Source organism: Pleurodeles waltl, chromosome 10 (genome assembly GCF_031143425.1).
Source record: "Pleurodeles waltl isolate 20211129_DDA chromosome 10, aPleWal1.hap1.20221129, whole genome shotgun sequence".
Classification (NCBI taxonomy): Eukaryota; Metazoa; Chordata; class Amphibia; order Caudata; family Salamandridae; genus Pleurodeles; species Pleurodeles waltl.
Genome location: NC_090449.1, coordinates 486,597,078 through 486,610,849, shown reverse-complemented (window position 1 = coordinate 486,610,849; position 13,772 = coordinate 486,597,078). Strand labels below are relative to the sequence as shown.

Below are 13,772 nucleotides of genomic sequence, written 5' to 3'. Positions count from 1 at the left end.
ACAAAGTCTTAGGAATGTCACCATCTTACTAGTGTGTGATTGAGTTAGAAATTCTGGGACAGGGTGATGCCTGCTACCCAAAGAAAGTGGTCATCTAGGGTGTGTACTGACCCCAGGGGTAAGTAGCCCATTGGCTACTACCCTTCACTCCCCTTAATCCCCCCTAAAATCTGTACCAGGAAGACAGATTATTGCTGGACACGAAAGGAGTGGACAATAAGCCTGCTTACCCGTGGAGCATGACGGACTTGGCATGAACCCTGCCAGCCTGCCTGCTGCACCCGACCATTGTGGAGCAAGTGACCGGTCCTGCCGCCTTCAAGAAACCGGCAGAGCTGCCAGTGCTCAACAAATCACCAAGAATAACTCCTTTACAGCAGAGGAGCTGCTTCTGTACATCTGCAGGACCCGGCACCACCAAATCCCGACGCCACATCACCACTGCACCCGAGCCTCCTAGCCCGAGCTGAAATGGGCTAATGGTGTCAATGTGGTTCCCAGGCCCTCCAGAGACTGACCCACTGAGTTTGCCTTCTGTGGACTGTCTGACGGTCCTTGCAGGCTCTGTCTGCAGGTCGCCTTCAACTGCGACCGCCTCTGGTGATGGAGAACGAAAGGTCCACGGCACCTAGGCACCCTGACATCCGGGACTGAGGAGAAAAAGGCCACTGGTGTCCCTACGTCCTCCGGGCTCGTGAAACCCGAGCCCACTTGTTGGTCCGGCGAGACTGGTCCCCCTAAGTCCGCGCCTGAGCTTATTTCTGTGGACCCTCTCCATTGCGACTGCCACCGGTGATGGAAACCCAGTAGTCCAAACCAACTTTGCACTCGGCTGCTTCAAAGCAAGGAGAACAGGACAACTGGTGTTCTTATGTCTCCATGCATCGCAAGAACTGAGCCTCCTCAGTGGTTCACTTGGACTGGACTCTCACTCCACCCCTGCAACATCTTTGTGACCAGACCTATTCCCATTGACTTACACAGGGCACCCAACACTGAACTGCACCACTGCATCCGGCTGCCCCAGAGCTGCCCGAAGTGACCTTAAGTCCAGAAGATTGGTCCTTAAGTAGCTGTGATGTACCTGTTTGCTTTGTTTTTCTCCCTCACGGAGTAGCATTGCAGCTACAGAAAAAAAGTGTTGACTTTTGCTAACTCTAAAAATTCCTATCTCAAAAGGTACTCACCTGATTCCAGTGATCTTGGTATCTAAAATAAATTATATTAATGTAGGTGTGTGTTTTATAAATTGGTGTCATATTTCTTTATTGAGTGTGTCTCAAAGCCTATGTGTGTGCCTTGCATGCCTAGCACTACGCTGTGATATGGCTAGCTGCTCACCCACACTACCACAAAAGAAAGCGTTTGGGGTGTAATTTGTGCCTCTGTAATTCCTTAGGTACTTGCTTGGACTGATTGCACAGTGTACCTTTTTTGGTTCACTATTTATAGAGCCAGCTTCCTACATTGGTTACCCACTAGTTGTAGGTATGTGTATATTTGAGGATTTAATTGTAATATAAAGATCTGAAACAAAACACAGAATGATGAAATATTAAAAGTATGTAATTGCTTTAGAGTAGAACTTCAAAACAGACAACTGCCACCCTAATCAAACACGTAAGCAAGAATTGTGCAGAAGCACGGAGGATACATGGGCAGACAGTAGAGGTTGACAGGATTTGAAAATGTACACAAAGGATGAAGAGGAAGCACACAAGGGCAAGGAGGATGGAAATGAAAAAAGGGAAGAGTAAGAAATACAGTGAGAAAAATTAGGAAGGTCAGGTACCCATAAAAAAAATGAAGAGGCAGCTGGTTATAGCAAGCTGAACAGATATGGTGAAGAGGACCAGCAGGATTAGGATCTGCAGAATTTCACTTGATCAAGCAAAGATACCACAAACAGAAGGGAGGAGAAAAAAGAGGGGGTCAAAAACAAAAAGGAGAGTGATGAATAACTCTCACTCACTGAACAGTTATTTATTTTTATAAAGTACGAACATAAGCCAAAGGTATTTAAGAGCACTATATAGAGCAACTCCCAAAACCCCTTTCATAACATATAGGATCCCCTAAATATAAAGCAAAATAATTACAAGAGTGTGCTTGTGGCCAAAGAGACTGTGGTACAGCTCCGGTTAAAAAGTAGGTGTTATGTTAATAATCTGTCTAGTAAAATCCTCCTAACCTCTTTCTTGAATCTGTTCATCAATGGGTTAGACTGAAGATCTGGGTGGAGGGAGTGCCATACTCTCAGCAGTGGTTGCAATAAGAGCGAGTTGGCACTTCTTAGGGAGTGGCTGCCCCTTGATGGCTTGAGCTTATTTTTGAAGTACTTCGGTGTATCACGGTGCATTGCTTTATGGATCAAGCACATTATTTTCATCTGGATCCTTGCTTTGACTGGAAGTCAGATGATAGACTTTACAGCAGGACTAATGTGGTTGAAGCATCTATTAATCTTGCCGCTGCATTCAGGGGGGTCATGTCTGGTGCCATGCTTGATTTTGGTAAACCTGTTAGGGTTGCACTTCCATATACCAGTCTGGAGACGGCTAGGAATTGGACTGTGATCTTGACGTCTGGTAATGGCATGAAGGATTTCACCCTATTGAATCTGTTACGTTCTAGACAAGTGCTGGGAGTAGATGTGCTGATGCATGCTTGCATGTTGGGATTTTAATCCAGGGGTGTTCTAAGGGACTTTGTTGCTCTTATGGTTACAGGTGTGCATTTGAAGGCGATCAATTGCTTTATCCATTCCTATATCGAGTGGAAGCTATTTAGTGGGGATCAACGCAGGAATTCAATTTCTGTGGCATTTAGAGTGAGGTGCTTTTGTCTCAGCCAGGTCTGGGTTTTCCGACGAGTGTCAATGAGTCGGATGATATCTTTTAATGGGTGAAGTCTTCAAGGGTAGCGGAATGTCATCTTCGTATATGTGGTCTGCCAGGTGTGCTTGTTTGAAGATCTTTGTCAATGTTCCATATTAAGGTTGAAAAGTGTGGGGAAATAGTGGATCCTTGAGGAACTCTTCTACTGATTGGGGAAGCTTTAGACAGAGATTTTCCTAGTTTAACTTGTAGTTGATGGTTTTCAAAAAAAGATGTAAATCATTTTAGTACTTTCCTGATAGCCACTACTACCTCTGAGAGTTACTGGAATGCAGAACGGGGTTGAGTGTTGAACGCTGATAAAAGGTTGAGTAGGATGAGGAGGCAGGTTCTTGTTCAGTATGTTAAGAGCATAATCCATGATGTGAAAGATGACTAATTCAGTGCTAAGGCCTGGTTTGAAACCTGACGGGAACTTGCCTAGTAGGTTGTACTGTTCAATGCGTTTATATAATTGGTTATGTACACATTTCTCCAACAGTTTTGCGAGGAAGAGGATGTTCTACACCGGTCAGAAGTTTTTAGATCTGTTATATCAGCTCCTCTTTTTTTCAGGAGATGGGTCACTTGTCCTGTCGTCAAACATTCAGGTATGGTTCCTTGAGCTAGTGATAGGGTTACTATTTTCGTCCAGAAAGGGGAGACTAAATAAATGATATTTGTCAAGTGGGTTGGATGATTGGAATGCGATGTTGGTTTCATATAAGCTAGGATGCTATGTTTGTGGTTTGGTCTCTGTCCACGGAGATTTCTTTTTCAATTTCCAATATTTTCTCATCAAAGAAGGTTGCAAAGGCCTCACTTTTCCTGCCTTTTGCTTGACAATTTCGAGGAGTTTTCATGGCCTATTTTTTGCTCTGTCTAGTTGAGATCTGATAAAGTATGCTTTTCCATTCCCCTATGGTCTTACTGTAGGTTTGTCTTAGCGTCCATAGCTGTTTTAGATGGTCAGCTGAAAGTTCTTGTATCCATAATTTCTGTGTTAGTCCAAGCTTTCTCTTTTTTCCATTTAAAATTTGGTTGAACCAATGTTGGGAGAACTTGCTTTTGTGTCTTTTGAGGTGTAATGGAACTACCATCTCGAATATATCAGACAATTTGTGGTTTTAGCGTTCAGTAAGCTCTTGTAGGCTCCTTAGCTCAGTTGGTGGCGAAAGGTTCTGCTGGCATAGGGGAAATCAGGTCATGTCTGTTCATGTTTCTAGTATGTCTCCTCCAGTGTTGTGGTTCGATCTCTTGACCTTTTGATTTCTGTATGTTTGTGGTAATGTGGAATATGATTGGGTGATGGTCTGACCTGTTAGTCAGGTTGATGGAGTTGATGATAAGAGCATTTCTCTGTGATACGATTAGAGCAATCGTGGCCCCCCCTTTGTATGTGTTGCACTTGTGCACTCTTGTACCAGGTTGTCATCGGTAATAGGCTTTTTAAAGCAGTGACCTGTAAGTCTTCCTTGTGGTTCCAGGGGAGGTTTAAGACACCCAGAATGATGGCTCTCATCGGTCTATAAGAGTTAGTAGTTAGTGATAGGGTTGGCCGTGGTTATGCTGTACTGTAGGTGTGTAGGACGGTAACTGCTGTGGCTGTGTGAAAGCCTGTGTTGCATGCGAGGTATCTCCTGTATCGCTAGCGAGGTTGCATTTAAGTTAGTAACATTGATTTTCTGATCCTTGCTAAGAAGACTGATTTTGTGTTTCATCTTTTTGCAACTGTGTTACCAGGATGATGCAGGGTCATGGCGGAGGTTAGGGATGTTCCCAGGAGTTGCCTCTTGACATCGAGTTAACTGCTGTTTTGATGGGCTACTTGATGTGTGTACACTCCAGCCTTTCTGGCACTAGTGGTCGGTCTACTCTGTCATTCGGGCACCGGTCTGACTATTGTCTGGTGAGCTGCACCACAAGCTTTAATGTGAGTGCTCATAAGCCCTCCATGTGCAAGTCAGGTGTTTTCTGGGGTGAGAGTGTGCATCTCCTAGGAGAGTGTGCGGATGACATAGCAGTCGTAGCCTCAAGTGTGGGGCTCTAACCTACCATTAACATACGGCTGATCTGAACTTCTGGGATAATTGAGTTCTGTTATGGACCGCGGCTCGTGTGGTTTTTCACTGCCTAGAAATTAGGTGGCAGTGTATATGGATGAGTTGAGGGGTCTGCCTAGTTGGGCATTATGTGGTTTGTGTTAATTAGCCTCACTGTGTCTTGTAGGAGTTTGTGAGTTTATGCATGTGTCCACCTGTGTTCCAACTCTGTATGATGGTGGCTCTTTGCAGCAGGGTGTCTGAGGTATTGAGACTTCTTCAGATCCCATGACAAGCGGGTGGTCACCTCTCTCACCGGTGTTTGTTGTGATCCTATTGGCTCAGATTGGTGTAATGGGGTTGTGTAAAGTGAAAGCCGTCAGCGCGTAGGGCCGGTGAAGGTTGAAAATGTTTTGGTGGGGTAGCTACTAAATTGCAGCGAGTGGTTAAGGCTTCTTTGGATGTGGTGAGGGCTTTTAACTTGTGTAAGATCTGGTCAACAATCTTGAGATTTGGGTCAGAGGCTTGGTCAAAAATATTTAACTTTTTTTATAGACTTGGAATACTTTGTTGTCCTGGATCCTTCCTAATTTCCAAACCACACTGGATATTCCCCAGCAAGGAGGAGTGGACATTGACTGCTTGTGCACCTGCATCTTCCTGAACCACTGATTAAACGTGTTGTCTGAGCCCATAGGCAAACAGTCTCTAGGTGAGCTGTGTGCCTAGCTCCACCGGGGTGGGTGAAGAGGGTGGGGGCTTTGGGGGGGTGAATGCACACATGACTCCCTGGGTGTTATGGAGCTAGGAAACACTTCAAATCAACTTTCTTGGATAGGCTTCATTCAGATGCATCAGGACAACAAGAGTGCCCAACGTCAACAGTAGTGGCTGGGACCACAGCAGTGCTTAGAAACCAAAACCTCTTTTTGAAATTATAACTCTTATTATATAAAGCTTGATGAACTCTATCCTGCACATTAAGTACAAATCGTCAAGCCCCTCAATCCTCCCATCGCCCCATTGGTAAAGGCTCTTAGCAGAAATCAGGAGTTTGTTCAGTCTTGTTCTTCAAGGCTTTTTTTTCTCCTGGCATCAGAAGCTCCAAATTCTGGAACATTTCCTCATGCATTCACACATTTTGTATCAATGCACATACAACTGTCCATACCCCTATGCCAATCAGGAAGTAAAGGAGGAACAATACTTCTCCATTTACATGCAATATCACGACTGGCCACCAGGAACCCTATTCCTACTAGGGCCTTAGTACCTGCGTTTCCCTCCCAACCATCCATAATTCCCAATATTAACATTTTAAGGTCTAGATCCATCAGGTGGCTAACATATACAGCTAATTTCTGGTGAATGTGTTGCCCAAATATCACAATGTTGGGGCATGACCAAAGAAATATGAAAGAATGTGCCTTGTGGGTTGGTACATCGTGGCCAATAAGGGGAGGTGGTATTCCCCATTTGCCATAGTCTCGTAGGGCAGTAACATACTCTGAGAAAATATTTGAATTGTATGAGTCTAGGGGTGAGAGGTAATGGCGAAGTTGCATGAGTGTGTCTTAGCTTCTACCCATCCCTCATCCTCTAGTGACACAATATAGCTTTCCCATTTCTCTTTCAGGTATAAAACAGGATCTGGCATATTCAGAAACAGAGATTTATAAACCTGGGATAAACATTTCTTGTTTCATTGTTCCATTGTTACTGTAATTTTCAACGAGTTGAATTCAGGCACTGGCTCAAGCCTCCCCCTACAAAGTTCCAGAGATTGGTGAAGCTGTAAGTAACTGAAGAATTGGGTGTTGCTAAGTTTAAAGTCTTTTGTCAAATGCTTGAATGGTTTGATGTTCCTCTGTGCCCATACATCTCCCAACTTGGACATACAGAGGAGGTCCCACGCATGGATATTGTCCAGGTTGTCAATGTTCCATGTGATATGAGGGGACACTGTTTGTCCTTGCTACCAGAACCGCTTAAGAGCTGCCTCCTATCTTATTAGTGGGGCTCTTGCATTAAGTGGAAGGGCACATGGGATTGTGGGTTCCTAAAATAAAGTATAGGTTGTGTGTTTCTCAGCGGTCCAGATATAACTCCTCAGCGGAGTCTGTTCCATCACAAAAAACAGACAGTCACTGAGTGAAACTAACTATGAAGCCCATTAATATTGGTGGATGTCAGGTATTCTTAGCCTACTTTCAATATTAGATTTCAAACCTTTTGTGAATAAGACCTGAAACCAAAATCTAACTCATCGATTGATTGCAGGGTTTAACAGTTCAGTAGCTGCATGGTGGTGCAAACTAAAAATTAGGTCAAACAAGAAAGGTCTAAGAGAGCTCTTTATCTAAACAGCTATGGCACAGAAAAAGATAAAATCAGCATCACATGAACAAGCAGTGCCTTCAGGGAGACTTTGTGCTATCCTCTGCAAATGGAATCCTCTTTTCCGCCGTCTATCATTTATTTGAAACTATTGAACATTTTTAGGATTCAGTGTAGGATATTTCCAGGCGAGTATTTTTTCCAAATTCATTTCATAATAAACTGCTTCATTTGAGCCTTAAGGCCTACTCTATTTGAAATGCGGGTCTTATCGGAGTTAGAAAATGTCCTTGCCCCTTAGTCAGCACTATCAATACTAGATACATTGGCTTTTAAGTCTGGTGACTAGACACGAGGCTGTGTTATGTGGAAGTCCTCATCTGACCACATTTCATGTAATCTCCATCATTTGCTCTTGTAAAAGATAAAGAAACTATAAACATTGAAATTTGTCATGTCAGTTGAATGGTGACTGACTGAAGTCACATTGAGCTGCATAGCTGTCTACAAATCTATTCTTTACACTCCCTAACATTCCACTCCACTTCTAAGAGGTTGAAAAACATGCCTACAGCACTTCTGGCACACGTTAGTCAAGGTAACACCTCTACAGGTACCATTGTGCAACCATGCAGAACGACCTAGCAAAGAAATGTTTTGGGACTTGAGGTAAGAAAGCACTATAGAAATGCTACACAACAATACAAAACTCTGGCCAAGGCAATTGCTTTATGTTCACTGGGAAATGCTCTAATCTCAGTGACCACAAGATGCCTTCACTGCATCATGTCCATTATCATAATTTTCCCCAAGAGCAAAGAACGCTGTTGCAGTTCTAGTGATAAAGGAATTACAACTTGAGTGAATAATAGTCATTAACTGCCTAATCTATGGAATGAACTAGTACACAATTATTTACAAACAACACAAATAATGCAGAAAAGGGAATCTGCGAGCCAGACACTAACTAGATGACAGAACGATCAAATTAACTTATGGTTATATTAATGTGATTAACTATTATTTTGTTTTAATTTTTTTGTTCAGTTTACCACACAAAAAAATAAAGTATTACTTTACAATACTGCTGCAAAAAGGTCTGGAAACCTCACAATAAAGATAAATGACACAAATAATGCATCAGCGTACATTACAAATCTCTACTGTCTCAAGTATTATTTCACAAGCATCAGTGTTACCCCGCAAACTCCACCCTCAAAAAGATATTTAGATGAATGGTGTCCTACTCATGAAGTGCACATTTTAAAAGTGTGGGACAGTAAAGTACTTTCTAAATGATTTACCTGCTGCAAATCTATATACAAAACCCCTTTAATGATTTTGAAGAACCACAATAAACACAAGAGTTATCCTTACTGATTATATTTCAGCACCTGTACAGTGCTTCAAACTCAAGTGAGACTGTATAGAACTTTTGTATCCTCTACATTCACACTTAGCCCACTGAAAATAATCAAGCAATCATCTACTAAAGAAAATTGTTATTTGTTAAGTTTTAGATGACTTTCGAAAACATGTTGCGGTACCATATCTTACAGTGGGACAAACACTAGTAGGTAGCAACATCTTAGATTGAACATGTGGCGCTATTATGTGCAAATAACTAGTGCTAAGCAAATTAAGAAGGGTGTGGTTGGTTTTTCTTGAAAAGAGATCAGTAAAGACATGACTAAAAATGGCTAAAGATCTTGCATAAAACTCACCGTCGGCTATAGAGGAGCTGCGAGGCACTTCACTTTGTGGGTGATTATGGTTATCAAGGAGGCTGGAGTCTCCTCCCTCCATTCTTGATATCAGGTCAGGTTTACATACTGGATAACCTACCGGATGGACAGATGAAGCACAACATGATCAGAGGGCACATCAGTAAAAAAAAATCAACAACTGAGGAACTCAATTACAAGCATTTTGGGCCTGGAGGGAGACAACAAACAGTTGTCCAAAACAGGAAAGTTGGGACATCTGATAGTGGACAGAACTGCAAGTCTCTTAAGTTTACAGCGAGAACCTGATCCAAAGGGCTAATAAATGTCTGACAAATGCCACACGTACTTCAACACTCCTAATGAACAAATAACTTACCTTTTGTGATGTTTTTTTCTGGTTGACACTCTAGCTAACTGCTGATTTCTCACCCTCTGAATCCTGCCAAGCGCCCAATTGAATCCAGAAAACTTTCTGCAATAGCTCCACTCTATCGCTAGGTGATGCAATCAAATACCATAGCCGCTCTGCCCCAACACTGACATTGATACCATAGGGTTCCATACAGGTGGCACTCTGTGTTCGAGCCCTTAGATGCAGGGTGTAGGAAGTTGGCTCTGTATGCACTATTTCAAAGTAAGGAATAGTATGCACAGAGTCCAAGGGTTCCCCTTAGAGGTAAGATAGTGGCAAAAAGAGATAATACTAATGCTCTATTTTGTGGTAGTGTGGTCGAGCAGTAGGCTTATCAAAGGAGTAGTGTTAAGCATTTGTTGTACATACACATAGGCAATAAATGAGGAACACACACTCAGAGACAAATCCAGCCAATAGGTTTTGTTATAGAAAAATATATTTTCTTAGTTTATTTTAAGAACCACAGGTTCAAATTCTACATGTAATATCTCATTTGAAAGGTATTGCAGGTAAGTACTTTAGGAACTTTGAATAATTACAGTAGCATATATACTTTTCACATAAAACACAAATAGCTGTTTTAAAAGTGGACACAGTGCAATTTTCACAGTTCCTGGGGGAGGAAAGTATTGTTATTTTTAGCAGGTAAGTAAATCACTTACAGGTCACAGTTTTGGGTCCAAGGTAGCCCACCGTTGGGGGTTCAGAGCAACCCCAAAGTTACCACACCAGCAGCTCAGGGACGGTCAGGTGCAGAGGTCAAAGAGGTGCCCAAAACACATAGGCTTAAATGGAGAGAAGGGGGTGCCCCGGTTCCAGTCTGCCAGCAGGTAAGTACCCGCGTCTTCGGAGGGCAGACCAGGGGGGTTTTGTAGGGCACCGGGGGGGACACAAGTCAGCACAAAAAGTACACCCTCAGCAGCGCGGGGGCGGCCGGGTGCAGTGTGTAAACAAGCGTCGGGTTCTCTGTAGGTTTCAATGGGAGACCAAGGGGTCTCTTCAGCGGTGCAGGCAGGCCAGGGGGGGGCTCCTCGGGGTAGCCACCACCTGGGCAAGGGAGAGGGCCTCCTGGGGGTCACTCCTGCACAGAAGTTCCGTTCCTTCAGGTGCTGGGGGCTGCGGGTGCAGGGTCTTTTCCAGCCATCGGGACTTTAGGTTCAGGCAGTCGCGGTCAGGGGGAGCCTCGGGATTCCCTCTGCAGGCGTCGCTGTGGGGGCTCAGGGGGGACAACTTTGGTTACTCACGGTCTCGGAGTCGCCGGAGGGTCCTCCCTGAGGTGTTGGTTCTCCACCAGTCGAGTCGGGGTCGCCGGGTGCAGTGTTGCAAGTCTCACGCTTCTTGCGGGGATTTGCAGGGGTCTTTAAATCTGCTCCTCTGTAACAAAGTTGCAGTTCTTTTGGAGCAGTGCCGCTGTCCTCAGGAGTTTCTTGTCTTTCTTGAAGCAGGGCAGTCCTCTGAGGATTCAGAGGTCGCTGGTCCTTGGGAAAGCGTCGCTGGAGCAGGTTTCTTTGGAAGGCAGGAGACAGGCCGGTAGGTCTGGGGCCAAAGCAGTTGGTGTCTTCTTTTCTTCCTCTGCAGGGGTCTTTCAGCTCAGCAGTCCTCTTCCTCTTGTAAGTTGCAGGAATCTAAATTCTTAGGTTCAGGGGAGCCCCTAAATACGGAATTTAGGGGTGTGTTTAGGTCTGGGAGGGCAGTAGCCAATGGCTACTGTCCTTGAGGGTGGCTACACCCTCCTTGTGCCTCCTCCCTGAGGGGAGGGGGGCACATCCCTATTCCTATTGGGGGAATCCTCCTTCTACAAGATGGAGGATTTCTAAAAGTCAGAGTCACCTCAGCTCAGGACACCTTAGGGGCTGTCCTGACTGGCCAGTGACTCCTCCTTGTTTTTCTCATTATCTCTCCTGGACTTGCCGCCAAAAGTGGGGGCTGTGTCCAGGGGGCGGGCATCTCCACTAGCTGGAGTGCCCTGGGGCATTGTAACACGAAGCTTGAGCCTTTGAAGCTCACTGCTAGGTGTTACAGTTCCTGCAGGGGGGAGGTGTGAAGCCCCTCCACCCAGAGCAGGCTTTGTTTCTGTCCTCAGAAAGCACAAAGGCTCTCACCGCATGGGGTCAGAAACTCGTCTCTCAGCAGCAGGCTGGCAGAGACCAGTCAGTCCTGCACTGAACAATTGGGTAAAATACAGGGGGCATCTCTAAGATGTCCTCTGTGTGCATTTTTTAATAAATCCAACACTGGCATCAGTGTGGGTTTATTATTCTGAGAAGTTTGATACTAAACTTCCCAGTATGCAGTGTAGCCATTATGGAGCTGTGGAGTTCGTTTTTGACAGACTCCCAGACCATATACTCTTATGGCTACCCTGCACTTACAATGTCTAAGGTTTTGCTTAGACACTGTAGAGGCATAGTGCTCATGCACCTATGCCCTCACCTGTGGTATAGTGCACCCTGCCTTAGGGCTGTAAGGCCTGTTAGAGGGGTGACTTACCTATGCCATAGGCAGTGTGAGGTTGGCATGGCACCCTGAGGGGAGTGCCATGTCGACTTAGTCATTTTCTCCCCACCAGCCCACACAAGCTGGCAAGCAGTGTGTCTGTGCTGAGTGAGGGGTCCCTAGGGTGGCATAAGACATGCTGCAGCCCTTAGAGACCTTCCCTGGCATCAGGGCCCTTGGTACCAGGGGTACCAGTTACAAGGGACTTACCTAGGTGCCAGGGTTGTGCCAATTGTGGAAACAATGGTACATTTTAGGTGGAAGAACACAGGTGCTGGGGCCTGTTTAGCAGGGTCCCAGCACACTTCTCAGTCAAGTCAGCATCAGTATCAGGCAAAAAGTGGGGGGTAACTGCAACAGAGAGCCATTTCTTTACACAGGGCAATAAAAAAAAGTTAAGAAGTTGACAGTGCAAAATCTAACTTGGTTCCTTCTAAATTACAAGATGTCCAACTCCACAGAATGGGGAAGTGTGTGTGGGGGAGGGGGGGGGGGGGGGGCAGTGAGAAATCTGCAATTAGATATATCTGCCACTAGAAAGAGTGTTATTGATGGTAAGAACTTCTGCTGTACACTTCTAACCACTGATTCCTCACCTTCTGAACTGATACCAAGTTAGTACCCCCAACAAAGGTGGTAGTCTGAGAAGTGAACTTTACATCAGGAAGTCCTAAAGGGCCAAGCGGGCAAAATGGCCCTCCCACCAGACCTGGGATTTGAAACAGTAGAGCCTGGGAAATGTATGGAAATATGACCATGCAGCAAACTGCCAGATTTCCAATACTGGGTTACCTCCAGCTACTTGCCCTTTTGGAATAAGTTCAAAGTCCCCGGGAGGCTCATTTTCGATCACAACATAGCACATCTTAATGCAAAAGACAATCCACCTCGATAAGACCACTTAGTAGACTGACATTATTTTCTTTGCACCAGTGTATCTTGGGAAAAGTTGAAGGCCCACCTAGGTGCTCTTTATCCCCGGTACAGAAACTATGGTGCTGCGTAGGATCGAACCAGTGTAGAATCCCCTGCTACTTAGAGAGATATGGCAGAGATAAGAAGGTGGGAAACGTGATGGACTACCTCAACTGAAATTATGAAACCTTTGCAAAGCACCAACTTTTCAGGGGAAAGGAGTGGTACACATCAGTTCAAAAGCAAATACATGAAATTCAGTGCAGGGTTCAACTTCAAAGGTGATGACGATGAGGAAAACCATCCCAAGTGTCGAAATTCTCAGTTTGCATCTGTGCATAGGCTCTAAAGGTTAGCACATTAAAAATGTAGAGACCAAATTAAAATCCCACTGTGGTATAATACCAGTAGCGGGGGAAATATATATGAAAGCTTGAGAAATGCATCACAACGGACAACTTGATAAAGAAGGCCAAAGAGGAAAATAAAAGAAGGCAGAAAAGCAGACAAATAACCTTTAACTGTAACCACTGCCAGGCCAGAGACAACACAAACAAAAAATGTCAAACAGCTTGTCTTGAAAAAGATCCTCACAGCAAGTCATAAACTTGGGACTGGGCCCAGAGTAGTCAAACTTTGTGGATGGATGGCGAGTAGCCAAAATTCACACCCACCACCTTGGGTGGGAGATCAAAGCTACTCCATTGTTTACGCTAAATCTCCAAGAAGGAAGGTATAGATTACCAAGGCTCAGGTGCAGCACTGTTCCCTTCTGTTGGGACAGCATGTCCTCTCGAAGAGGCACTCTAAGAGGCTGTCAGACTCTCAAAGCCAGCACATCTGGATTTCAGATCCTTTGAGGCTATCAAGATGAGCTGTGACAGAATCCTGATCTTCACGAAGACAAATCAATCCTCCAATGGGGCCTCAAAGAGTTATCTCCACGGCACAAAAAGACAGGCAT

The 13,772-nt window shown here is 44.7% G+C and overlaps 1 protein-coding gene across 7 annotated transcripts in view; it reads right to left on the bottom strand.

Moving 5' to 3' along the window:
- The window catches only part of LOC138261641 (zinc finger protein 585A-like), a 311,686-nt gene that overhangs the window by 70,288 nt on the left and 227,626 nt on the right, over window positions 1-13,772 (bottom strand). For all 7 annotated transcript variants that reach the window (XM_069210789.1, XM_069210786.1, XM_069210790.1 and 4 more), the window contains one exon: window positions 8,980-9,096. In XM_069210789.1, the coding sequence (XP_069066890.1) occupies window positions 8,980-9,096 (117 nt within the window). The remainder of the gene's footprint in view (window positions 1-8,979; window positions 9,097-13,772) is intronic.